This window comes from Procambarus clarkii, chromosome 31, assembly GCF_040958095.1.
Source record: "Procambarus clarkii isolate CNS0578487 chromosome 31, FALCON_Pclarkii_2.0, whole genome shotgun sequence".
Taxonomy (NCBI): Eukaryota; Metazoa; Arthropoda; class Malacostraca; order Decapoda; family Cambaridae; genus Procambarus; species Procambarus clarkii.
Window position 1 is genome coordinate 21,606,441 of NC_091180.1, and position 25,381 is coordinate 21,631,821.

Sequence of the window (25,381 nt, forward strand, 5' to 3'; positions counted from 1 at the left end):
GGAAGTGTTGAACATTTAGTGTGAAGAAGTGTTGAACATTTAGTGTGAGGAAGTGTTGAACATTTAGTGTGAAGAAGTGTTGAACATTTAGTGTGAGGAAGTGTTGAACATTTAGTGTGAGAAGTGTTGAACATTTAGTGTGAGGAAGTGTTGAACATTTAGTGTGAGGAAGGTTTGAACATTTAGTGTGAGGAAGTGTTGAACATTTAGTGTGAGGAAGTGTTGAACATTTAGGGTGAGGAAGTGTTGAACATTTAGGGTGAGGAAGTGTTGAACATTTAGTGTGAAGAAGTGTTGAACATTTAGTGTGAGGAAGTGTTGAACATTTAGTGTGAGAAGTGTTGAACATTTAGTGTGAGGAAGTGTTGAACATTTAGGGTGAGAAGTGTTGAACATTTAGTGTGAGGAAGTGTTGAACATTTAGGGTGAGGAAGTGTTGAACATTTAGTGTGAGGAAGTGTTGAACATTTAGTGTGAGGAAGTGTTGAACATTTAGTGTGAGGAAGTGTTGAACATTTAGTGTGAGGAAGTGTTGAACATTTAGTGTGAGGAAGTGTTGAACATTTAGTGTGAGGAAGTGTTGAACATTTAGTGTGAGGAAGTGTTGAACATTTAGTGTGAGGAAGTGTTGAACATTTAGTGTGAGGAAGTGTTGAACATTTAGTGTGAGGAAGTGTTGAACATTTAGTGTGAGGAAGTGTTGAACATTTAGTGTGAGGAAGTGTTGAACATTTAGTGTGAGGAAGTGTTGAACATTTAGTGTGAGGAAGTGTTGAACATTTAGTGTGAGGAAGTGTTGAACATTTAGTGTGAGGAAGTGTTGAACATTTAGTGTGAGGAAGTGTTGAACATTTAGTGTGAGGAAGTGTTGAACATTTAGTGTGAGGAAGTGTTGAACATTTAGTGTGAGGAAGTGTTGAACATTTAGTGTGAGGAAGTGTTGAACATTTAGTGTGAGGAAGTGTTGAACATTTAGTGTGAGGAAGTGTTGAACATTTAGTGTGAGGAAGTGTTGAACATTTAGTGTGAGGAGGTGTTGAACATTTAGTGTGAGGGCAGACTTAGCGAGTATTAAGTGTATGAATACTTTAACACAGTTTGGTCAATATATGGAGTAAGTTAACCCCTGAGTTCCCATATTGTATTACACGAGTGGGCGTTATGTTGATCAATATATTTAACATGTTAATGCTGTCATTTGTGTTACTTGCAACTTTAAATGGAAGTTCTTCCTTGTCGGCCACTTGGTAAGCCGGTAAGTGTGCAACCTTGCAACTATACATCTTAAGGTCCCCCACACACACCTCAAGAAGGGATAATGTTATGGCCAAGGTTAGACTCACTAGTTTGGCTTGGATGGATTAGGTTATATTTACTAATTAGGAGTCCTTCATTACTGCCTGTGCTTGCTGTCTGTGTGTGTGTGTGTGTGTGTGTGTGTGTGTGTGTGTGTGTGTGTGTGTGTGTGTGTGTGTTTACTATTTGTGTTTTTGCGGGGGTTGAGCTTTGCTCTGGCCCGCCTCTCAACTGTCAATCAACTGTTTACTAACTACTTTTTTTTTTTTCCCCACACCACACACACACCCCAGGAAGCAGCCCGCAACAGCTGACTAACTCCCAGGTGCCTATTTACTGCTAGGTAACAGGGGCACTTAGGGTGAAAGAAACTTTGCCCATTTGTTTCTGCCTCGTGCGGGAATCGAACCCGCGCCACAGAATTACGAGTCCTGCGCGCTATCCACCAGGCTACGAGGCCCCTATCCACCAGGCTACGAGGCCCTTAATATGTGTGTATGTGTGTGCGTGTGTGTGTGTACTCACCTAGTTGTACTCACCTAGTTGTGTTTGCGGGGGTTGAGCTCTGGCTCTTTGGTCCCGCCTCTCAACCGTCAATCAACAGGTGTACAGATTCCTGAGCCTATCGGGCTCTATCATATCTACACTTGAAACTGTGTATGGAGTCGGCCTCCACCACATCACCCCCTAATGCATTCCATTTGTCAACCACTCTGACACTAAAAAAGTTCTTTCTAATATCTCTGTGGCTCATTTGGGCACTCAGTTTCCACCTGTGTCCCCTTGTGCGTGTTCCCCTTGTGTTAAATAGACTGTCTTTATCTACCCTATCAATTCCCTTCAGAATCTTGAATGTGGTGATCATGTCCCCCCTAACTCTTCTGTCTTCCAGCGAAGTGAGGTTTAATTCCCGTAGTCTCTCCTCGTAGCTCATACCTCTCAGCTCGGGTACTAGTCTGGTGGCAAACCTTTGAACCTTTTCCAGTTTAGTCTTATCCTTGACTAGATATGGACTCCATGCTGGGGCTGCATACTCCAGGATTGGCCTGACGTATGTGGTATACAAAGTTCTGAATGATTCTTTACACAAGTTTCTGAATGCCGTTCGTATGTTCGTAAAGAACCTTTTCAGTGTCAGAGTAGTTAACAAATGAAATGCATTAGGCAGTTTTCCTACCACAGACGTGGCCACACATTTACAATGCTAAACAGCATACATACATTTTCTTCTGTCCTCCATGGACAGGGTGAGAGATCTGTTAAACATATAGTTCAGTGACTTATCAACCACAGAAGGTGATTGCAGTGCTTTTAAAATGTTAATCTAACCTGCAGACTTGAATATATAGATACACAGAGTTAACGTCTGCCCTACATGAAGTGTTGGACGTGTCTTTTGCAGTATGTCATTAATGTGCATTTACAAAAGTGAAATGCAATTCTGACCAGCTTCCACATATCCTACACACACACACACACACACACACACACACACACACACACACACACACACACACACACACACACACACACACACACACAGATACAGAGGTATCATCTGGGAGAGGAAATTCTTCAGGAGTCAGAGAAGGAAAAAGACTTGGGGGTTGATATCACGCCAGACCTGTCTCCTGCAGCACATATCAAGCGGATAACATCAGCGGCATATGCCAGGCTGGCCAACATACGAACGGCATTCAGAAACTTGTGTAAAGAATCATTCAGAACTTTGTATACCACATATGTCAGGCCAATCCTGGAGTATGCAGCCCCAGCATGGAGTCCATATCTAGTCAAGGATAAGACTAAACTGGAAAAGGTTCAAAGGTTTGCCACCAGACTAGTACCCGAGCTGAGAGGTATGAGCTACGAGGAGAGACTACGGGAATTAAACCTCACTTCGCTGGAAGACAGAAGAGTTAGGGGGGACATGATCACCACATTCAAGATTCTGAAGGGGATTGATAGGGTAGATAAAGACAGTCTATTTAACACAAGGGGAACACGCACAAGGGGACACAGGTGGAAACTGAGTGCCCAAATGAGCCACAGAGATATTAGAAAGAACTTTTTTAGTGTCAGAGTGGTTGACAAATGGAATGCATTAGGGGGTGATGTGGTGGAGGCTCACTCCATACACAGTTTCAAGTGTAGATATGACAGAGCCCGATAGGCTCAGGAATCTGTACACCTGTTGATTGACGGTTGAGAGGCGGGACCAAAGAGCCAGAGCTCAACCCCCGCAAACACAACTAGGTGAGTACAACTAGGTGAGTACACACACACACTGTAAATATAGAATAAAATCTTGACTTGCTGGGTGAAGAAGTAGTGGGCGTGGTGAGCCGTAAGGAGCACCACCACGGAGGCGACCCCAGCATAACCCGCTGATCTAACTCACAGATCTGTCCGCGCACAATCACGACCCCGCCCGTTGCGCAACTTCATTCATTAACACAACAGAAACAAACAATCTCAACCTACAACCGGTCCGTACGTTACAACTCCCCCCCCCCTACCCCGTCACCTATTCGGAGTTTTGACGTTTCCAAACCGCGTCCTCGGAATAAGTGACTAACGTCGCTAGTTTCCGCCTGGGGAGAGGTATTAAGCGTGCGGGAGGCCGCGTGAGGCAACCACTCTAGCCGACGCCGCTCCACCGTATGGTCGGAGCGTCTCAGTAGCCGTGTGCACGCGTGTGAGAGTGTGTGGGGTAGTTGTAGTCTATAGCTGGGAGCCCCTCGACGCACCGGAGCGCCCCCGACACGAGGGCACAGGCCTGACACAACCTTCATCCGATTAATTGATTCAAACGACAGGTGGGTTCATTGATGGACTTCAACGTGCGTTTATGGTGATTTTTGTTTTGTTTTCTATGAGCTTAGGTGATTTGGACTTCGACTGTGGACTTGGTAGTGAGCTGAAGGCCCGCGGGATGGTCTACTGCTCCTCCAGGCCTGCCTCATACCTAGCTCAGGAATTGTTAAACAAAAAAGGGAACCTGTTTTGAGTGATTTATGCAAAACTGTTTCATCGTCTTCTGTGATGAACGAGATGATGGTGTGTGATGACGGACTTGTCACTGCTCAAGAGTGACAGCCTTCTTGCGGTGTCTGGCCGCAGTTACTGCAGCAGTGACTGGTGTCGCACTTACATTCACTGATCACCTACAACCAGCGGCGACTTCACTGCATCAAGCGACATGATAGTGAAGTTTACCTCAGTGATGTACACGATAATACTGAGTCTTGGTTCGTGGTGCATCAGAGTTTCTGAATTTTGTGAATTTATTTGTTAAGGAAACATTGAAGCTGAGGAAACAGTCGACCTAACACGGCAGTTACACAGGTCGACTGACTGGTGACTGAGTGAGGAACATTGTGCTTGTGGTCTTACTGAATGCTGATGACAGTCTGTGATTTAAGTGTGATAGCGATAATGAAATGAACTTGGAATACATTCCCCCATCATGCAGAGAACACACAGTGTACCATCCGTGCGTTTAAAAGTAGCGGGTTATGGTAGTGTCTTATTTTACACTTTAAAAAGTATTTGACGTGACTTTAGCAACATTAATTTAAACAAACACTACAGTATAACTCCTTGGAGTGAGATGAACCTACTCTCACTATATACACTTACTCCTACAGCAAGTATACATTATGAATACAGTCGTAAATGGCTACTAGAATACAAGAACTGTAGTAACTGTATTTGCGACTGCCACTTTGTCTTGTAATCTCTGACTGCTGTAGTTTCCTCTATGAAGTTTCACTGTAGCTTCAGTGACAAGTAACCTCAAACACATTACCGTTCTTGGTGACTGAACTTCACATGACATGGAGAATGTTCGGGGCTGATTTTCACTTTTTGTTTAGTCTGGAGTTTAAAATACAGTTTCTTTAGCACCCTTCTACTGTTTATCTACGGTAGCAGCAGTTCCAGAAAATTAACTTTGGTACTTGCGTAGATAATTGCGCTTCCAACAAGAAAAGAACTGTTTTTATGCCACGAATATATTTATTATACAAGAGTTCCATGGGCAACCACTTTGTACTTTAAATACGCTTATTTTATACACATATTCCCTACGCACTGTTAGGCACCATGGACGTGTTGAGAGATGCGTAGTGACGCTAGTGTACGCAAGTGTGGGAGCTACACTCTCATATTTTATTGGAATTAAAAGTGTTTTGAGAGGAATGATTTGATGTCAGTTTGGTCGTTACGTGTTATTCATCATTTGAGATATATACAAGAGTTGTTACATTCTTGTACAGCCACTTGTACGCGTAGCGTTTCGGGCAGGTCCCTGGAATACGATCCCCTGCCGCGAAGAATCGTTGTTACAACCAAGTACACATTTTACTGTTGGGTTAAACAGAGGCTACAGTTAAGGATTTGCGCCCAGTAAATCCTCCCCGGCCAGGATACGAACCCATGACAAAGCGCTCGCGGAACGCCAGGCGAGTGTTTTCCCAATTGAGTTATTCATCAACTCTAATAAATGAAATATAGTTTTCAAAGACGGGAAGTTTGACATTCAAATAGTCTTTAATAGTTCAGATTTTTATATCGCGGTGTTATCTGTAAGCGTGAAGCAGTTAACGTAGGTATTGGGCGTGTGTGCGCGCAGTGTGCGTGTGTGTAGTGAGCGTGTGTGTGTGTGTGTGTGTGCAGTGTGGGTGCGGTGTGTGCAGTGTGCGTGCGGTGTGTGCAGTGTGCGTGCGCTGTGTGCGTGCGTGCGCTGTGTGCGTGCGTGCGCTGTGTGCGCTGTGTGCGTGTGTGCGCAGTGTGCGTGTGTGCGCAGTGGGCGTATGTGCGCAATGGGCGTATGTTCGCAATAGGCGTATGTGCGCATTGCGCATGCGCAGTGAGCGTGTACACAACCCGCACTCCCAATTTTCACCAAAATCTGAAACTTTCAAAGGGGGTCGAGATTCCAGGTGGATGGGAGGGCGGCGGTGATTATGGTGTGGAGCTGGTGGATCTAATATGCTGGTGAAAGCCGGCCATCGGGCGGCTCAGTACTGTACTGTAGTCGCGGAGTTCATATCTACCATCTCTAACTCACTATTGCTGCACTCGCTGGAGAAATGTGTTCACCTGCGTTATTGTCTTCCTGAGCTGGACGGCCTCCTGTGATTTGACCTCCAGTGTTATAAGTCTCTGACGCTGAACAGTTATTTATTTTTTTTTTAATTTTCGAAAGTAGGGAAACGAGGATTAACAGCTTCCATACATGCGATCACAGGAACACATAGGGGGGGGGAGGAGAGGGAGAGAGGGAGAGAGGGAGGGAGAGAGAGAGAGAGAGAGAGAGAGAGAGAGAGAGAGAGAGAGAGAGAGAGAGAGAGAGAGAGAGAGAGAGAGAGAGAGAGAGAGAGAGAGAGAGAGAGAGAGAGACAGAAAGACAGACAGACAGACAGAGACAAAGAGAGAGGCAAGACAAGTTCTAAGACAGGATCATAAGGAGTGAGCTTTAAACACTATAGAGAAAGTCGGCATCATAAGACAGAATGATCAAAGGAGAGACAGAGAATAAGATCACCAGACAGCCAGAAAGAGGACAGAAGAGATAGACAGGCTCACAGGAGAGACAATGACCACAGGAGACATAGACAGGAACACGGAAGAGACAGCGTGACAGGGAGAGACACTGACGGGAAGGGAAGACAATGACAAACATTACACTCACAGCATTGTTCCCAACGGCTTGATTTTTCTCCTCAAGGATGAGGTCTCTCTCATTTCTTTCCTGCACAGCAAGGGCAGTGAGGGAGGTTGTGAGTAGGGAGAGTGAGGGAGGTTGTGAGTAGGGAGAGTGAGGGAGGTTGTGAGTAGCGAGAGTGAGGGAGGTTGTGAGTAGGGAGAGTGAGGGAGGTTGTGAGTAGCGAGAGTGAGGGAGGTTGTGAGTAGCGAGAGTGAGGGAGGTTGTGAGTAGCGAGAGTGAGGGAGGTTGTGAGTAGCGAGAGTGAGGGAGGTTGTGAGTAGCGAGAGTGAGGGAGGTTGTGAGTAGCGAGAGTGAGGGAGGTTGTGAGTAGCGAGAGTGAGGGAGGTTGTGAGTAGCGAGAGTGAGGGAGGTTGTGAGTAGCGAGAGTGAGGGAGGTTGTGAGTAGCGAGAGTGAGGGAGGTTGTGAGTAGCGAGAGTGAGGGAGGTTGTGAGTAGCGAGAGTGAGGGAGGTTGTGAGTAGCGAGAGTGAGGGAGGTTGTGAGTAGCGAGAGTGAGGGAGGTTGTGAGTAGCGAGAGTGAGGGAGATTGTGAGTAGCGAGAGTGAGGGAGATTGTGAGTAGCGAGAGTGAGGGAGGTTGTGAGTAGCGAGAGTGAGGGAGGTTGTGAGTAGCGAGAGTGAGGAAGAATGAATGTCTAGGAGACTGGTGAGGAAGTAACGTATTCATAGATTTGATGACAATGAGGAGAATGCGTATTGAAGAACGTCTCAAGCCAACAGCGCCCATACGCAAGCCTGCGTACTCTCACACACTTCGCTAGTAGTGTAATACGTATTCCGTAGTACAGCGGCCGTTATATCTAGTATAGTGGCCGCTATACCTCGTTATATAGCGGCCGCTGGAACAGTTGGGTTCCTGCCGTCATCAAGAACAGATTTACGCAGTTATGAAGATCTCTGGAGACAGTTACGTGGACCTGTGTACCTTAAGGTGTAGTTGAATTCAGCAATTTAAGCGTTAAGAGTCATTCACACAGGTGTAGTTTATTATCATAGTTATCAGTCATTCTAATTACGTAAAGTCGTCATATTCATCATCAAGAAGCATCATTAACATCATCAAGAAGCATCATCTTAATCATTAACATCATCAAGAAGCATCATCTTGACTACTAACATCACGTCGTAGCCCAATACTCTATTGAAATGGAAGTTAAGCTGTCGATACATTTCTCAAGAGGCGCGTCGACCAGATTCATCCAGTCAGCTCCCGGTGCTGGATCTTACTTGATTTAAGTGATTACTTAAACAGTGTTGATCGCCTTCAAGCGGACACTACACTGGAAACTTTACAGCTTCAATCGCAACTTAGAGCCCTTTAGCCCCCTCTACACGAGACCCGTCTACTTTTAGTCCCTCTACACGAGACATTAACACTGGCCACAATAGGCCAGATGCTTGTCCTCTCTGTTGATGTTTTCATTAGCAACAGTTCATCAAGTTCAAGAACAATAACGTCATGGGCTTAAAATAACACAATGACATGCAACTCAAGCAGGCAGGAAGGCGTGCGCATGCACACACACACACGCACATACTGGACCGACCAATCCTTGAGTATGCAGCTCCAGCATGGAGTCCATATCTAGTCAAACACAAAACGAAGTTTGAAAAGGTTCAGAGGTATGCCACCAGGCTAGTCCTCGAGCTGAGAGGAATGAGCTATGAGGAAAGATTGCTGGAACTGAACCTCACGACACTGGAAGACAGAAGAATAACAAGAGACATGATCACTATCTACACAATTCTCAGATGAATTGACATGGAAGATAAACTGTTTATCACGGGTGGTACGTGAACAAGGCAACACAGGTGAAAACTGAGTACCCAAATGAGCCACAAATGAGTTAGAAAGAACTTTTTCAGCGTCAAGAGTAGTTAACAGATAGAATGCATTAGGCAGTGATGTGGTGGAGGCTGACTCCATACACAGTTTCAAATGTAGATATGACACAGCCCAGTAGGCTCAGGAATCTGTACACCAATTGATTGACAGTTGAGAGGCGGGACCAAAGAGCCAGAGCTCAACCCCCCGCAAGTACAGCTAGGTGAGTACACACACAGTGCGAGGCGTCGGCGAGTGCGATGTTTCGATCAATACATTGTCTTTATATTGATACATCAGTTGTCACAAAATATTTTATAATAAACTCAATACAGTTATTAGAAAATCAGCCATTACAGATACAGTCAATACAAATACAGCCATAACCCCACTCAATTGCAGAACACTCACCTTGATATGCCAGCACTTGTCAAGATATAACCCGTCCTCGACTCAAGTCTATTATATCATTACATCCAGTGGTCGACCCCCACAGACGCATTCATAAATTTTTACATGCTGTTCATTCATAACGAGAATGTTCTCAAATATAAATTAATATTATAATATATGCGCATATTGTGCATATATAGGCATAGGTTAGGTTAGATTAGGTCATGTGTTTAGGTTCTGTTGGCGATTATTTGTAGTACGTGGGTGAAGCATTTACAGCGTTGTGGTTTGAACAAAAGTCGTCAGTGAAGCACTTGTTCCGGAAGTGTTCGAACTTCATCAGTTGTGAGTCGTGTGTAAACCGTTTTTCATTTATAAACATTTGGCGGGTTTATGGAATCATTTTTGGGTCTTTGTTTGGAGGACGGACTGTGTCAAGATATGAACAATCACATTTAGAACACGGAACACTGTCCCGTTCACCAACACACACAAGCGAGAACACAGAGTAAATATATAGAAAGAACAGTAACCGAGACATGGCAGCTTGAGTGCTTTTTCTGTCGCCAGCGCCATCTCTTGCCCGCATATGACATTATATACTCCATGTTTCGAATTACCTTGACTCAGTTATTTTTATCTGTAGTTACTGAGCTATTTCAGCGCCGGTCACGTACCAACCAAACCCAAGAACGTGACTGACTTAACGCCTAGAGGAGTACACATCAACCTAAGTGTTCTTAGGTTGAAAGATTCCTTTATTACTGTCCGTCATTAACAACATACTCGTCTTAACCATAAGGGGGCTATGTGTGGGTGGTGTTACTTCGGTGTTATTATCTTATTTTCAATTTATAATTTGTGGTGAAGTGACTTGTATTTAATAACCGTGTGGGAACTTAATCACCTGTCCATGCCCTTGTGGACTAACTTTTGAGGGGAGATTTTAGACTTTTGCCATTTGCCAGTCAAGTTGGGACTTAAGTTTCTGAAGGCAAAGTGATAGTTCACTGCCCCCTAGTGTACCCATGATGCCCATAGTGTACCCATGCTGCCCCCTTGTGTACCCATGCTGCCCCCCTAGTGTACCCATGCTGCCCCCTAGTGTACCCATGCTGCCCCCTAGTGTACCCATGCTGCCCCCTAGTGTACCCATGCTGCCCCCTAGTGTACCCATGCTGCCCCCTAGTGTACCCATGCTGCCCCCCTAGTTTACCCATGCTGCCCCCTAGTTTACCCATGCTGCCCCTCGTATACCCATGCTGCCCATAGTGTACCCATGCTGCCCCTCGTATACCCATGCTGCCCATAGTGTACCCATGCTGCCCATAGTGTACCCATGGTGTTAAGTTAGGTTTGCTTAATAACGTCTAGATGCTGCGATTTGTGCCTTTGGATAATTTAATTAACTAAATATTACTTTGCTGTTATGTAAATGTTGTATATATACTGTGTTATGTGGATAGTTCCCAATATTCCCCCGGGGGGACAAGTAGTTATACAGTCAACACAATGCTACCACTGATGCCAACGCCCCTCCATCTTGTTTTTCCTCCCTCCTCCATACGCCTGACCTCCATCAATTCCTGGCTCCCTCCCACCTACCCTCCCTCCCACGTCCTACCCTCCCTCATCCTCCTTCACTCCAGGCTGCTCTCCAGGATGTTCCCAGCTGCCATCTTCGCCTCGTTGATGATACTTTCACGGTCTGCAGCTTTAGTCCTCCTCCTCCCCCCTTCTACTTATCGCCCTTTCTCCTTCCCTCCCTTCTTCTATTTGTCCATCTTCATAACTCATTTGAGTGCTACACACACACACACACACACACACACACACACACACACACACACACACACACACACACACACACACCGATCTCTCCCCCCTCTTAAACAATTTGTGTATTGTACCTTTTTTTCCAACTTGTGAATGTTTTTCACTGTGTTACAGGAGATCAGAGAGCGTGAAGGACACTCCCGAGGGATGGCTTGCTCCATCAGGACAGTGGTCGGCTGCGGCATCTTCCTCGCTATTGTCGACATTGTGAGTGTCCTGTCTTGTTGGGAGGTTATGCTGAGAGTCAGGTCTGGGGCCAAGCGCTGCCAGAGACCTGGGGCCAGATTCACGAAGCAGTTACGCCTACACTTACGAACTTGTACGTCTTTTCTCAATCTTTGGCGGCTTTGTTTACAATTATTAAACAGTTAGTGAGCTCCGAAGCACCAGGAGGCTGTTTATAACAATAGCACCAGTTGATTGGGACGTTTTCATGCCTGCAAACTGTTTAATGAACGGAACCAAAGCCGTCAAAGATTGAGGACAGATGTACATGTTCGTAAGTACTTGCGTAATTGCTTCGTGAATCTGGCCCCCAGGCTATTCCCAGTGACACCTGTGTGTGTGTGTGTGTGTGTGTGTGTGTGTGTGTGTGTGTGTGTGTGAGTGTGTGTGTGTGTGTGTGTGTGTGAGTGTGTGTGTGTGTGTGTGACCCCTGTCTGACCCTAGCTAAACATCTCAGGGAGACTTTCATATTCTATTGTTTTTCCAAATCTTGCTTCCGGCTGTACAGATCTCTAGTGATTGATGCTTCAACTTGCGTTGTTGTTGTTGTGGTGTTGTGGTTGAGCACTTGAGCGCCTCTGACCCGTGTTGTGCCCACAGATTCACGGGCTGTGCACGGTGGGCTTCTACGGCTACCGCTTCATCTCCTTCTACTTCTACTTGTGTCCCAGAGAGCTGGATATCGCATATTGCCAGAACAAGATCTACATCTACGAACAGCGTAAGTAAACTCTACGATGTGTGTGTGTGTGTGTGTGTGTGTGTGTGTGTGTGTGTGTGTGGGTGGGTGTGGGTGGGTGGGTGTGTGTGTGTGGGTGGGTGTGTGTGTGTGTGTGTGTGTGTGTGTGTGTGTGTCTGATGGGGAGAAGGCTGTATAAGTATGCGATCAGATGGCTCTGTATACCTGTATATATCGTGTATTTGCGCAAGCAGACACAAGTACCTTTACTGGAATGATGACTATGGCCCTAATGCTATAGGACCAAGGTGTATATATATATACCTAGATTTACATTGATCTGTGACAACTAAACAAATTCACGAAGATATTTCCAATCACACAGCTCTCTAGGTCAGTTGATTTACATCATACAAATTGTTATTTTGTTTACGCTGTATGATTTTTATTTTTTGTTTACTTTATATCAAAATATTTATGTTTACTCTTGTTTCAGTGTTTACGTTCCGCACTTACATCGGTCTGGGCGAGGGGGGCGTGACTCCTCTCTTTGACATTATCTACATCATCGCTCTGGTCAAGGTGAGATATGTTGTGCTCTCTCGCTCCCTCTCTCTCTCTCTATTCCCTCACACACTCTCTCCCTCTCTCTCTTTTCTCTCACACACTCTCTCTCCCTCTCTGCTGTATACCAAGCTAAAATCTATGTATACGGTCTAAGCTGATACGATATTGTGGTATAATATTACAAAAGTTGCAAGCAACATGAAGAATTGAGAATCGACTTGAGAATGGTCCAGGACGGACCGAAACGTCGTCGTCCCTTCACCTTCTAGTGTGTGGTCTGGTCAACATACTTTAGCCACGTTATTGTGACTCATCGCCTGCTACATGAATTGATCGGGTACTGTCGAGGTCTTGGTGCCGATGTGTGGCTATACCCTCAAGGTAACGCCAGTACTGGCTTATGTTCGCCTGGCGGTCCTGACCACCCCCGTTAGCCCTCTGGATCCCGCCGCCGATCCTTCGCCAGGCTTGACCTGCCAGCTGGCACTGTGGTTTATGGCACAGGTGTCGTATTAAGGCACTCTCGGGGCCGTGACAACAGAGGTATTTCAGCGCCACCTGCTTGTGTAAATAACACGTAACCACCTCCGTTACACCTTTTTTCGCGGCCATCAATGATGCCTTGGAAGGGGGGGGGGGTAGGGGGGTGGGGTGGAGGGGGGTAGGGTGGGGGGGGGGGGGGTAGGGGGGCTTCTGAAGGTGGGTTTAGAGCCAGCGACGGAAACCTTCGCTTGTGGGTTTTGTCGGGAGTTCCGCCTCGTGACGCTGGGCTGACTTTCTCGACGGTTTTTAGTTCCTCTTTGAGTAGACTGTTGTGTTGTGATGATGGGCTGGTGTCTCTTGTCTCTTTGTGTCTGTCTCTCTCTCTCTCTCTCTCTCTCTATCAGTCTATCTTTCTGTCTCACTAAGATTTTCTAAATGCAAGTTTATTTTTCGACTAATATGTTCCTACATTTTCCAATTAACCCCCACAGAAAAAACCCACCCACTAATCCCACAAACCCCCCGACCCCCACCACACACACACCCCCACCCCCACCACACACACCCCAACCCCCACCACACACACCCCAACCCCCACCACACACACCCCAACCCCCACCACACACACCCCAACCCCCACCACACACACCCCAACCCCCACCACACACACCCCAACCCCCACCACACACACCCCAACCCCCACCACACACACCCCAACCCCCACCACACACACCCCCACCACACACACCCCAACCCCCACCACACACACCCCCACCCCCACCACACACACCCCCACCCCCACCACACACACACCCACCCCCACCACACACACCCCCACCCCCACCACACACACCCCCACCCCCACCACACACACCCCAACCCCCACCACATAAACCCCCATAACCACCACACCATTAACCTGCCTGGTCTCCCGCAGCACAAGCCGTGGCTCACATGGTTCTGGCTCATCAAGGCCTTCGGCTCCATGGGCATCAATGTCTTCTACATCAGTTCGTGGATGGTGCGACGGATCAGCTTCCAGCACATCACCTACCAGCCTGAGGTAGGCCTACAAACCCCTACCCCCTCCTCCCCCCCCCACCAGCCTGAGGTAGGCCTACAACCCCCTACCCCCTCCTCCCCCCCACCAGCCTGAGGTAGACCTACAACTCCTCCCCCCCCCACCCCCTTTGCTTGTTTCTTAAGGGAAAAATTGGCAATCCACAATCTATTTTTTTTGTCGTCAACTGTTAGGAACGTTGAAGACAAGCGTTCACCCCTCCCCCCCCCCCCCTCCCCCATCAGCTGATTTTTTGTTTGTAAACAATCTTGGAAATTTCCTTTCCAACAGTTGTCTTCCCACGTGCTCGAGACTTGCTCTTTGTTTGTAAACACCGGGCGAGCTTTAGTAGGAATAACTGATTTTATATACAGTTTCTAAGATTATAATAACAGCAGTAACATCAATCAAATAAAAAATTATTTAGAGAAGAGTGAGAGGAGAGAAGAGTGAGAGGAGAGAGTGAGGGAGAGAGAGAAGAGTGAGAGGAGAGAAGAGTGAGAGGAGAGAGTGAGGGAGAGAGAGAAGAGTAAGAGGACAGAGTGAAGGAGAGAAAGGTCACACGAACGAGAAAAATATTGAAAATACTAAATAATTGCAGCACGATAATAATTTGGGTTAAAGCAGGTTCTTAAATGTTGTATATGAAGGAGTAGGATGTTTAGTGTGTGATGTTTAGTGTGTGGTGTTTAGTGTGTGGTGTTTAGTGTGATGTTTAGTGTGTGGTGTTTAGTGAGATGTTTAGTGTGTGGTGTTTAGTGTGATGTTTAGTGTGTGGTGTTTAGTGTGATGTTTAGTGTGTGGTGTTTAGTGTGATGTTTAGTGTGTGGTGTTGGTGTGATGTTTAGTGAGTGGTGTTGGTGTGATGTTTAGTGTGTGGTGTTAGTGAGATGTTTAGTGTGTGGTGTTAGTGAGATGTTTAGTGTGTGGTGTTAGTGTGATGTTTAGTGTGTGGTGTTAGTGTGATGTTTAGTGTGTGGTGTTAGTGTGATGTTTAGTGTGTGGTGTTAGTGTGATGTTTAGTGTGTGGTGTTAGTGAGATGTTTAGTGTGTGGTGTTAGTGAGATGTTTAGTGTGTGGTGTTAGTGTGATGTTTAGTGTGTGGTGTTAGTGTGATGTTTAGTGTGTGGTGTTAGTGAGAAGTTTAGTGTGTGGTGTTGGTGAGAAGTTTAGTGTGTGGTGGTAGTAAGATGTTTAGTGAGTGGTGTTAGTGAGATGTTTAGTGTGTGGTGTTGGTGAGAAGTTTAGTATGCAACAAGTAATAACACCCCCCCCCCCCCCTCCCCCTGCTCATCTTGCAGTACTTCGAGCAACAGTTCCTGGTGGCAGGGATCACCCTCAGCATCGCCCAACTCATCATCACCGTCATCTTCTGCATCATCGCCGGCATCTTCACCTACAAGGTCAGTCTTGGGGTTGAGCTCCACCTCCTTGGTCCCGCCTCTCAGCCTTCAATAAACAGGTTTAAGAGCTTAGCGAGCTCCATAATACCCTTTCTATTTGTTCATTATATTAATTCTGTACATTTTCCAGGGGATCTCGGGGGTATATTTGGCTACTTGGGTCCCTTCCACGCACGCTCGTTCGAGTCCCACCAGTGCTAAATTGTTTGACTTCTATGTACTGTATGTTTTATTATTGGTTTAATTTGGGGGGATTTAATTTGATATCAGCCTTTCCTCTTAACTCGTACCTCTCATCTCCGGGACTAGTCTGGTGAAATACCTCTAAGCTATCACCGGCTTTACTATTTAACAAGATAAGGATTCCACACTGGTGTTGCATATATCATGGTGTGTCCCACATATGTGACAGTCCTGTAACACTTCCTGTTGAAAGTCCTATATAAAGGCAGTTGTTAGGGTGGTGAGGTCCGCATATACAGCTGGTGATATTATGTTGGTATTAACTTCTGATGACCGGTAGTGTGTAATGTGAAATCCAATGTCCTTTTCTCTGTTCGATTCCAATATGGTTTCCTTTTCTGTGTGGTGCCTTGTGTCAGATCTCCTCCTTCCCAACATTCAGTTTCGTTATATTGCACGTGTCTTTAGTTAAACTCTATTAACCACTTGTTCGATCATTCTTCCAATTTGTCTAGTTTAAGCTCTTGTGTCTTAATTTTTAACTGTGTTTACCCACTGTATAATTTGCATATGTGTGCGTTTGTTCTAACCTAGATGAACTCACGTATATGTGCTCTGAGGGTCAAGCCTTAGCTCTCAAGCCCCACCATTCCAGCATTTGGAACGTTATTAGAAAGAGTCTCATGCCTGATGCTTCTCTAGGACCTCTTCTCGTGGCTCTTGACACTTGTTTCTGACTCTTTTTGTCTAAACAAACTCTCCTGATATCTCTCTTGTGTTCGGGAGTGTCTCTGGCCTCCACTTCTGGCATCTCTTGAGCATGATCTCTCGCTCTCCTCTCTGGCAGTTCCCCCTAAAGATCATGTATGTTGTTATCATGTCTCCCCATATGTTCTTTCTTTCAACGTTGCGATTATAAGGTTTCGTCGCTGGTCTCTGGGCTTTTTGCATAGTTGACATTTGTCTTATTTACGTTAAGATCTCAAGAGAGCGCTCGACGTCCTGAAGGTCTCCTTGTCTATGTTACCTTGATAATGACTTCCATCCCCCCCCCCCATCCCATCCCAAACCCTTATCCTGACCCCTTCCAAGTGCTATATAGTCGTAATGGCTTGGCGCTTTCAGCCTGATAGTTCCCTTCCCTTACTGCCTTGACAAGGTCGGTGTAATATATTCTCTCCGATAGTCTTCCGATATTCTCCTAAATATCCTCCACCCTCGGGTATTTTGCAGATATTCTTACGAATATTGTCCCAGATTTTCTCAGAATTTTTATGACAATCCGGTAATTCTCTCAGCAGTGTAGTGGGGGTGAGGTGTTGTCCCTCACTCTCTCACTGGTACACGCTGATGTGTCTCAGGTCTGATGTGTCTCAGGTCTGATGTACTCACCTAGTTGTGCTTGCGGGGGTTGAGCTCTGGCTCTTTGGTCCCGCATCTCAACTGTCAATCAACTGGTGTACAGATTCACGAGCCTACTGGGCTCTGTCATATCTACATATGGAACTGTAAATGTTCACAGACATGGCAACAGCCTCCACCACAACACTTCTTAATGCATTCCATTTGTCAACCAAGAAATGGTTGGTACCGCAGGTGTGTGAGTGTGTGTGTGTGTGTGTGTGTGTGTGTGTGAGTGTGTGTGTGTGTGTGTGTGTGTGTGTGTGTGTGTGTGTGTGTGTGTGTGTGTGTGTACGTACTCGCCTATTTGTGCTTGCGGGGGTTGAGCTTTGGCTCTTTGGTCCCGCCTCTCAAATGTCAATCAACCGGTGTACAGGTTGCCATTGGGTTGGTTGTGTGTGTACAGGTTGTACAGTGTGCAGGTTGTGGTTGTGTTTGTGTGTGTGTGTGTGTGTATGTGTGTGTACGTGTACTCACTATTTGTTTTTGTATGGTAAAACCTAGATGATTTTGGTCACCTAATGCAGTTGTGTGTTGCTGTCGGTCTGTCTGTAAACGTTCACATTATAATCCTTTTCTGTACCTCAGACGGTATTTTTATGTTCCTCCTCCTGAGTGGAAAACCTTCGCGGGTGTCACTTTCCTCCATTATTGGTTGTGTGTCACATGGCACCGTTGTTCTTCCTTCTCCCTGCTGCTCCTTCCTCGCGATGTTCTCATCTTGACCCATCTCCTCCCTCCTGCAGGTGGCTGAGGAGCGAACTCGCAGCAGGAGGAGTCTGCACAAGAGCCCCAAGCTGAAGAAGCACGGACGAGCAACAGCGCCACCTCTCAGTAACTACGGCGACGATGACGATGACGATGCCACGTCGACCATGCGAGCGGGCACGGACCGTCACTTCACCAACCACGGCCTCGCCGACAGCACCAGCAAGCTGCCCCTCCCCGGCTCCAATACCAGCCTCGATAAAAAGAGCTGGGCAGAGGTCAGCCCGCATACCGCCGTCTAAGGCGAACCCAGGTCGGGTGAGGGTCACCCTTTTGGCGTGTAAATGCTTCCAAATATGATTTCTGGCACCTACCATAAGTGCCTCCCCTGTCCAGCGGCAGGGTTAGGACATGGTGAAAGTATCTATGTTCTAAGTTATACAGTTACGGTTTAAGATAAGCTGTATGTGCCTAATCACTTCCTCAGACATGGCAATATTAGTCACGGGAGGTCAGACACATTTTCTGATACTCGCACGATGACAAGCCCGAGTCGAGACAGCCAGGAAACTCACCAGATCATCATCTGAACTACACAAAAAATCTCGTTTCTCTGCGTCAGTACCCAAAAGGCGAAGCGTCCCATGCACGATGTGTTAATCCACTCACCAAACCAGATTTCACTTTGGCGTTAAAAGCATGTAACTGAGTTTTCCCCCGTCAATTACCTTCCACCATCCCTCTGTGCGTAGCTCATTAGGGTGGAAAGCGTACTACCCCTCTTGTCAGGTACCTAACGAGGCTGTCACACCATCCAACTCTGCTTTGCTAGCCTCTCTGACGGTAGAGTGGAGGCTGCGAGCGGGAGACAGAGAAAGAGATAGAGTGAGAGAGAGACTCTGAAGGCTGCCATTTCTGTCTCTCTGCACTGTACAAAGTCCCCTAAAGACTCGGCATTATTTTAGAAAGACATGAAGCATTTATTATATTATCTCTTATGTATGTTATTTTATTGTATCAACTCTATAAAGAGAGAGAGAGAGAGAGAGAGAGAGAGAGAGAGAGAGAGAGAGAGAGAGAGAGAGAGAGAGAGAGAGAGAGAGACAGAGAGAGAGACAGAGAGAGAGAGAGAGAGAGAGAGAGACAGAGAGAGACAGAGAGAGAGAGAGAGAGAGAGAGAGACATAAGACCTGGGTATTATGTGCCAAAGACACCAACAAAATAGTGCCCTAAACTCAACACTTCACAGCTACTCCTGAACACAGTATAGAGGAATGTCACAGCAACTTTCCCCAGAGTAACTAGTGGTGGAAAGCTGGCTTACTGGAATATCTCAGGGGGTAAAGGGCATGTTTAGGGCTTGTGGACCCTAACGAACCCAACGGGTGGCCATCAGAGCCACCCTTTGGGCCTCCACCCAGAGCCACCTGGAGGTGGACCTCCGTCAGAGGTCCACCTCCGCTTCAGATGTCCCTCCTGCGCAATAGGTCCCCGCCCCCCCCCCCCCGAGCTGCGCCTCGAAGCGTCTAGTGACGCGCTACGGTAAAGGACTAAGTCAAAGAACATTGTAAATATTATATTCATGTATATTTATTTATAACTTTTTGTATATTTGGAGAACATTTTATGGACAAATGTTATTTTTGTTTTGTTTATTTAGTGGCTGTACATGTGTTTGTGAACTATTTGGAAAAATAGTTCATCAAAGAATTTTTTGTTGATTTCTGCACACGTTTGTGTGTTGTGAGCCGCGTTACATGGAGAACATTGATCAATGTTACCAAGGAGTCTACGGAGAGAATTTGTGTATTATGTAATTAATGAATTTACTAATGTATTTTTTAAATAAACGAATTATACACAAAAATCGTGGAATTTTAATTGAATGCTATCATGTTGCTCGTAATCTCGAGGCCTGTTTTAACCCTGAGTCCACTAGACTGTCGAGGAAGACCTCGGCAATTACAAGAAGGTAAACTAAAGTAATTATGTTTAACTAAATAAAAAAGGGGGATTTATGGCACTATAAACATGACACCCATCTCCCTCGACCCCTACGGGCTCACCATAGCCCGTGCTACATGGACACTTCGTTCTGAGTAGCTAAATCTGAAACAACAACATCCCTCAACCCTTTCCATCTCTTCCTTATTCTATCCCTTCTTCCTGCCCTTCCCTCAAGCTCCTCCTGTTCCTCATGCCCGTCTCCACTGGACCTCCTTCCCCTCTCCATTTCTCTTCCTCACTCAGCCATCTCCTGCTGCTGCTCTTCCAGTCTCCCGGGACACATAAGATGTGCTGGAGACGAGTTGTATCGTCTTGGAGACGTGCTGGAGACGAGTTGTATTTACTGAGAAAAAAAAAATTGTACCACTTACGGGCTATTCATGCCCGTGCCACCTCTTGGGTGGCTTAATCTTTATCAATCAATCAATCAGTTGTATCGCCAGACGTCACAAGACGTTCATTGGTGAAGATTGAGCCACCCAAGAGGTGGCACGGGCATGAATAGCCCGTAAGTCACCACATATGATGATGTTGGTTTAGATTCAGTTACTGAGAACAAAAGTTCCAAGTAGCACGGGCTATGGTGAGCCCGTAGTGGACTTACCTGGCACAGGAGCGGGGCTGTGACTACACACATGCAGCCGGCACTCTTAATACTCAAGTCCACACCCCACACCTCTCCTAACGTTACCATAAATACACTCAAATGTGTATAATTAGATCAGCTTAGTGAATGATTAGATCAGAATGGTGTAGGATTAGATCAGCTTAGTGTAAGATTAGATCAGAATGGTTCGTGACTAAGTTTGGCGTTTAAACAAATAGATCTGGACGAGCACTAACTGATCTCGGTTTAATAATGGACAAATTAGGCGTATATTTAGATGTACTTTGTGTATGAATGGTGAAGTGGCCAAGTGACCTTGGTGTATGACTAATCCCGCTTGGTGTCTGCTTGTATTATCAGGGGCTGATGACTACACTGCCTTGGCACAGAAAGAGATGAATCATATTGATGCTTGATTACATCAACCACCGGTGATCTAATCAGGCTCTCTCTCTCTCTTTAGTACATTTAGTACATCAAGAGTTATGAACTAAATTGCCAGAAACTCACCGAACCAAGGACCAACGAACAGTAAACAGGACAGTCCATCAATTTTGCGAGCGACTATGATTAATAATAATGCTTCACACTGCTGCTCCTGCTTCCAATGCTGCTGGTGTTTTATTTAATTTCCTGTTCGTCTTGTCCTCTCCAATACTTTGGGGGAACTGACCGTATATTATATGACAGACTTGAGGAACACAAAAGAAGTGTTAAGTCTGCAGACACAAACAATGCTCTCTTCTGTCATATTAGGGACTAATCATCCCATAGATTTGTCTTCTTCTAAAATAATCATTCTTGCCAGTGCTCTTCACAGACGCCGACATGTTGTATGAGCTGTGATCCACAACATGCCCAACATGAACCTTAGTCCTGGCTTGGTTGCTACAGACCCCTTGCTCAGTACACTCCTATATGTTCCAACTTTCTTCAACGTGATCTGACTTAGACTTAGATTCTCTTGGCTCTCTCTCCTTTCTCTTTATTGCTATCTATTTCGTCTTCATTTCTCGTCGCTCTCTTCCAGTGGACCCATATATGATATACTTCTTACCTTCTGGCCATTCTCCTCACGTTCTTATCTCACATATTAACTTTCTGCTCCACTCTGTTCTCCTCACATGACTTGACAATGGTCGAAGACGGGGCCCTGGAAGCCTCCATCTTCACAGGTGTGTGTGTAGGGTCTCTGGTTCGCATCCTCTTTATTTTCACTTACTCTCGGAAAATTTCAACTCTGGTGAATCCAGAACCTTTAGTACAAACACATAAAAAAATTTGAGCTGGAAAATCTTAAGTGGGATTTTTTTGAAGGGATGATAAAAATGGCAGTAGTAACGATCCTTCAAATTCGTTGCTTGATGCGACTGGCCTCACATGTATGAGAATAATAATTTATATAATGAACATAAATAGACCCATACTGAGGAGTACTGACACGCCTTCATCAGTGTGTGTGTGTGTGTGTGTGTGTGTGTGTGTGTGTGTGTGTGTGTGTGTGTGTGTGTGTGTGCGCGCGCGTGCAGACACCGGCTGCGTGTCGCGGGCAGCAAATGGTGGTGTTGGTGCTGCCGGAAGCAAAGCCACGCTTAGCAACACTGACATCGGTCTACGCGGAAAATTCGCCGTTGTTCCTTGCTGGCGGTGTGTGTGTGTGTGTGTGTGTGTGTGTGTGTGTGTGTGTGTGTGTGTGTGTGTGTGTGTGTGTGTGTGTATTTACCTAGCTGTGCTTGCGGGGGGTTGAGTTCTGGATCAATCCCGCCTCTCAATCGTCAATCATCTGGTGTACGGGTTCCTGAGCCTACTGGGCTCTATTATATCTACATTTGAATTTGAGTCAGCCTCCACCACATCACTTCCTAGTGCATTCCATCTGTTAACTACTCTGACACTGAAAAAATTCTTTCTAATGTCTCTGTGGCTCATTTGAGTACTCAATTTCCACCTGTGTCCCCCTAATTCGCGTTCTACCCATGCTAAAGACTTTGTCTTTGTCCACTCTGTCAATTCCCCTGAGATTTTGGAGGTGGTTATCATATCTTCCCTTACTCCTCTGCTTTCCAGGGACTCTCAGTTCCGGGACCAGTCTGGTGACATACCTTTGAATCTTCTCTAACTTTGTCTTGTGTTGCCATTGCCATAGTTCCTGTTATGTAGTCTCTGAATCCGTCGCAGCCCGGAATTTCCATCTCTTCAAAGCTCTAGTCCTTCCCTATCAGCAGGGCCACTCCACCTCCTCTCCCTTCCCTTACTATATGATAGTCCTTTGGAAACACAGCATTTGTTATGACTCCTGACAATTTTGTTTCTGCGAGTCCTACTACATCTGGGTTTTTTTCCTGCGCCCTTTCTACCAGTTCACTTGCTTTGTTGGTAATCCCATCGATGTTTGAGTACATTACCTTGAAGCTCACTTTCCTATATCCATTTCCACCCACCTTCCCCACTAGTGCAGGAAGCAGTTCCAGGGGGCACTGCTACTACTATGTGAGTGTGTGTGCATGTGTGTTTACCTATTTCCTTTGAAATAGTTACCATCCCTTAGAGATGTATTTTTTCTTGTCTCAATAAACATACTTGAACTTGATTTACCTATTTGTGCCTAGAACATCGAACTGTTAGCTCTTGGACCCCGCCTCTTACCGTGTGTTGTTTAATATAACTCGCGACTTATCTCTCCCTCTCCCCCCCCCCCACACACAAACATCCCGTCTAACTGCCGTGGAGCAGCTTATAACAGTTGTCTAACTGCCAATTACCTATATACTGCTAACTCGATGATAACAAGCATCAAGTGAAAATATGGAAGTGTCTGGATAAATATATAAGTGGGAGAGCAGGATAACCTCATGAGTGGAAGAGTCAGGATAACCTCATGAGTGGGATTGAAAGCATAACTAACTTAACCCTAATCTTCACCAACCAGACAAAAACAAAAATACATTACCTGGGAATAATCAGGATATTGGATAAAGTGACCAATATACAAATAGATCAAGGTGGGGGGGGGGGGTCTAAAAATAATTTATATACAATTCTCAATAAACAAGACAAAATAGAACTGCATGCAATAGACTAAGATTTAAGTAGTTTCAATTTGTCCAAACAAGAAGATATAAATCCAGGGATGAAAAAGGGATTACAGGTGAGTGGAAGATGGTTAAGAATCTACAACTGAACATTCTGCAATTTCCTGTATTCTAACATTCTATGTATATATATATATATATATATATATATATATATATATATATATATATATATATATATATATATATATTAATGAATCTATTTTTAACTATTAGGCATTTGTTGTCTAGTATAAACAACCAAATCACATATGACTTCTACAAAGTCTCATATACAATGACAGATCATACATGACTCTTCCAAAAGCCGATTCTAGCACATAAATCATATATGACATATATGATTATTATCCCATTAACAAAGTCTAATCACATGTGACTTCCAAATGTTCCTACAAATAGATCAATTATACACATGACTTTTGCAATGTTGATCATGTGTGTGTGTCGTAGCAACACAATGATGAAATCAGAGCCAGGAATACCAACTAGAAGTTAATTTATATATAATGCAAATGATAGCAAGTTATAAGGACGAGGTCAAGTGCTTAATGGACCTGTGTATCAATCAGGTGAGTGGGGGGGGGGGCAGGCGAGGGGGGGGGACAGTTGAGGGGAAGACAGGTGAGGGGGGAGACAGGTGAAGGGGAGATAAGATAGATACAATTATGATACAATGAAGCATGACAATGATTACGTTCTTCTACATTTCATAATCTATTTTTCAGTGACTCCATTACATTATACATGGGATTTCCTTGTGATCTGATGGATGACAGAGTGAGGGCATGAACACCATTACCCGCAAGCCAACATGTAGGAGGGCGAAGCGTAAAAATCCTGGTTGGGCCCCAGTACAATCCTCCCAGCGAATTCAGTAGAGCACAAGCAAGTTATTCAGTAGCTCAGTCGATTAAGGCAGTGTCTGGGATGCTCCCGGACGCAGGTTCGAATCCTCGTCACGGCCCTTGTGGATTTGTTCATTTAATTCAGTAGAGGTTCGGGTTGATTGGCTCGTGTCATATCGTGGCTGGGTGGGTGTATAACAGGTGTCCGGGAATCACCAGAACGCCGGTTCCAGTCATCTCAGTGCCTCAAAATGATTTTATCAGTGATAAACACAATTTTTAATGCTTCAAATGATATTATATGATGAGCTTAACAATAAGATTTCCAGCTCATCACCTGGTCCCCCCCCCCCCCCCCCCCCCGGCAGCACCTTGGAAGGTTAGTCTCATTGGAGTTGATTACTCGGAGAAGCAGCCAAGTGGTCTGTAATTGTTGCCGTAGATGAGGTAAACGTCGCCCCAGCCCACTGTGCTCAAGGCTCAGGTGGTGCACTAAAGTGCCACTTTACACATTACAGGAGCTCTTGTCTATAGGTCCCAGTCCCCATATACGTGTTTCCCTCTACACTTATATTGTTTATTGTTTGTATGGATATATATATATATATATATATATAATGTAAGGAAGCAACCCGTGACAGCTGACTAACTCCAAGGTACCTATTTACTGCTAGGTAACAGGGGCATTTAGGGTGAAAGAAAGTTTGCCTATTTGTTTCTGCTTGGTGCGGGAATCGAACCCGCGCCACAGAAATACGAGTCCTGCGTGCTATTCACTAGGCTACCAGGCCCCTGTAGTGTGTGTTTGTGTGTGTGTGTGTGTGTGTGTGTGTGTGTGTGTGTGTGTGTGTGTGTGTGTGTGTGTGTGTGTGTGTGTGTGTGTGTGTGTGGAGGAAAAAAAAAGTTAGTAAACTTTTAGTAGTAAAAGTTAGTAAAGTTACTTTAGTTAGTAAACTAAGAAAAGTAGTTAGTTGACAGTTGAGAGGCGGGCCGAAAGAGCAAAGCTCAACCCCCCCACCCCCCCCCCGCAAGCACA

General features: G+C 45.5%; 3 protein-coding genes across 4 annotated transcripts in view; 1 reads left to right on the plus strand and 2 right to left on the minus strand.

Moving 5' to 3' along the window:
• LOC123758700 (uncharacterized) overlaps positions 1-25,381 on the minus strand; it is a 132,484-nt gene that overhangs the window by 84,581 nt on the left and 22,522 nt on the right. The gene's annotated exons all lie outside the window — the stretch shown is intronic.
• On the minus strand, positions 374-1,283 carry LOC138370216 (dynein heavy chain-like). The gene is made up of 2 exons (XM_069334211.1): positions 1,149-1,283; positions 374-1,060 (listed from the first exon to the last, which is right to left on the minus strand). Exons 1-2 carry the CDS (start codon positions 1,281-1,283, stop codon positions 374-376), a joined length of 822 nt encoding a protein of 273 aa, XP_069190312.1.
• On the plus strand, positions 3,854-18,978 carry LOC123758710 (uncharacterized). Its single transcript, XM_045743285.2, has 7 exons — positions 3,854-4,115; positions 11,197-11,289; positions 11,908-12,028; positions 12,483-12,568; positions 13,974-14,099; positions 15,398-15,499; positions 17,830-18,978. The coding sequence occupies exons 2-7, from the start codon at positions 11,230-11,232 to the stop codon at positions 18,091-18,093; spliced, it is 759 nt and encodes a 252-aa protein (XP_045599241.1). The 5' UTR covers positions 3,854-4,115; positions 11,197-11,229; the 3' UTR covers positions 18,094-18,978.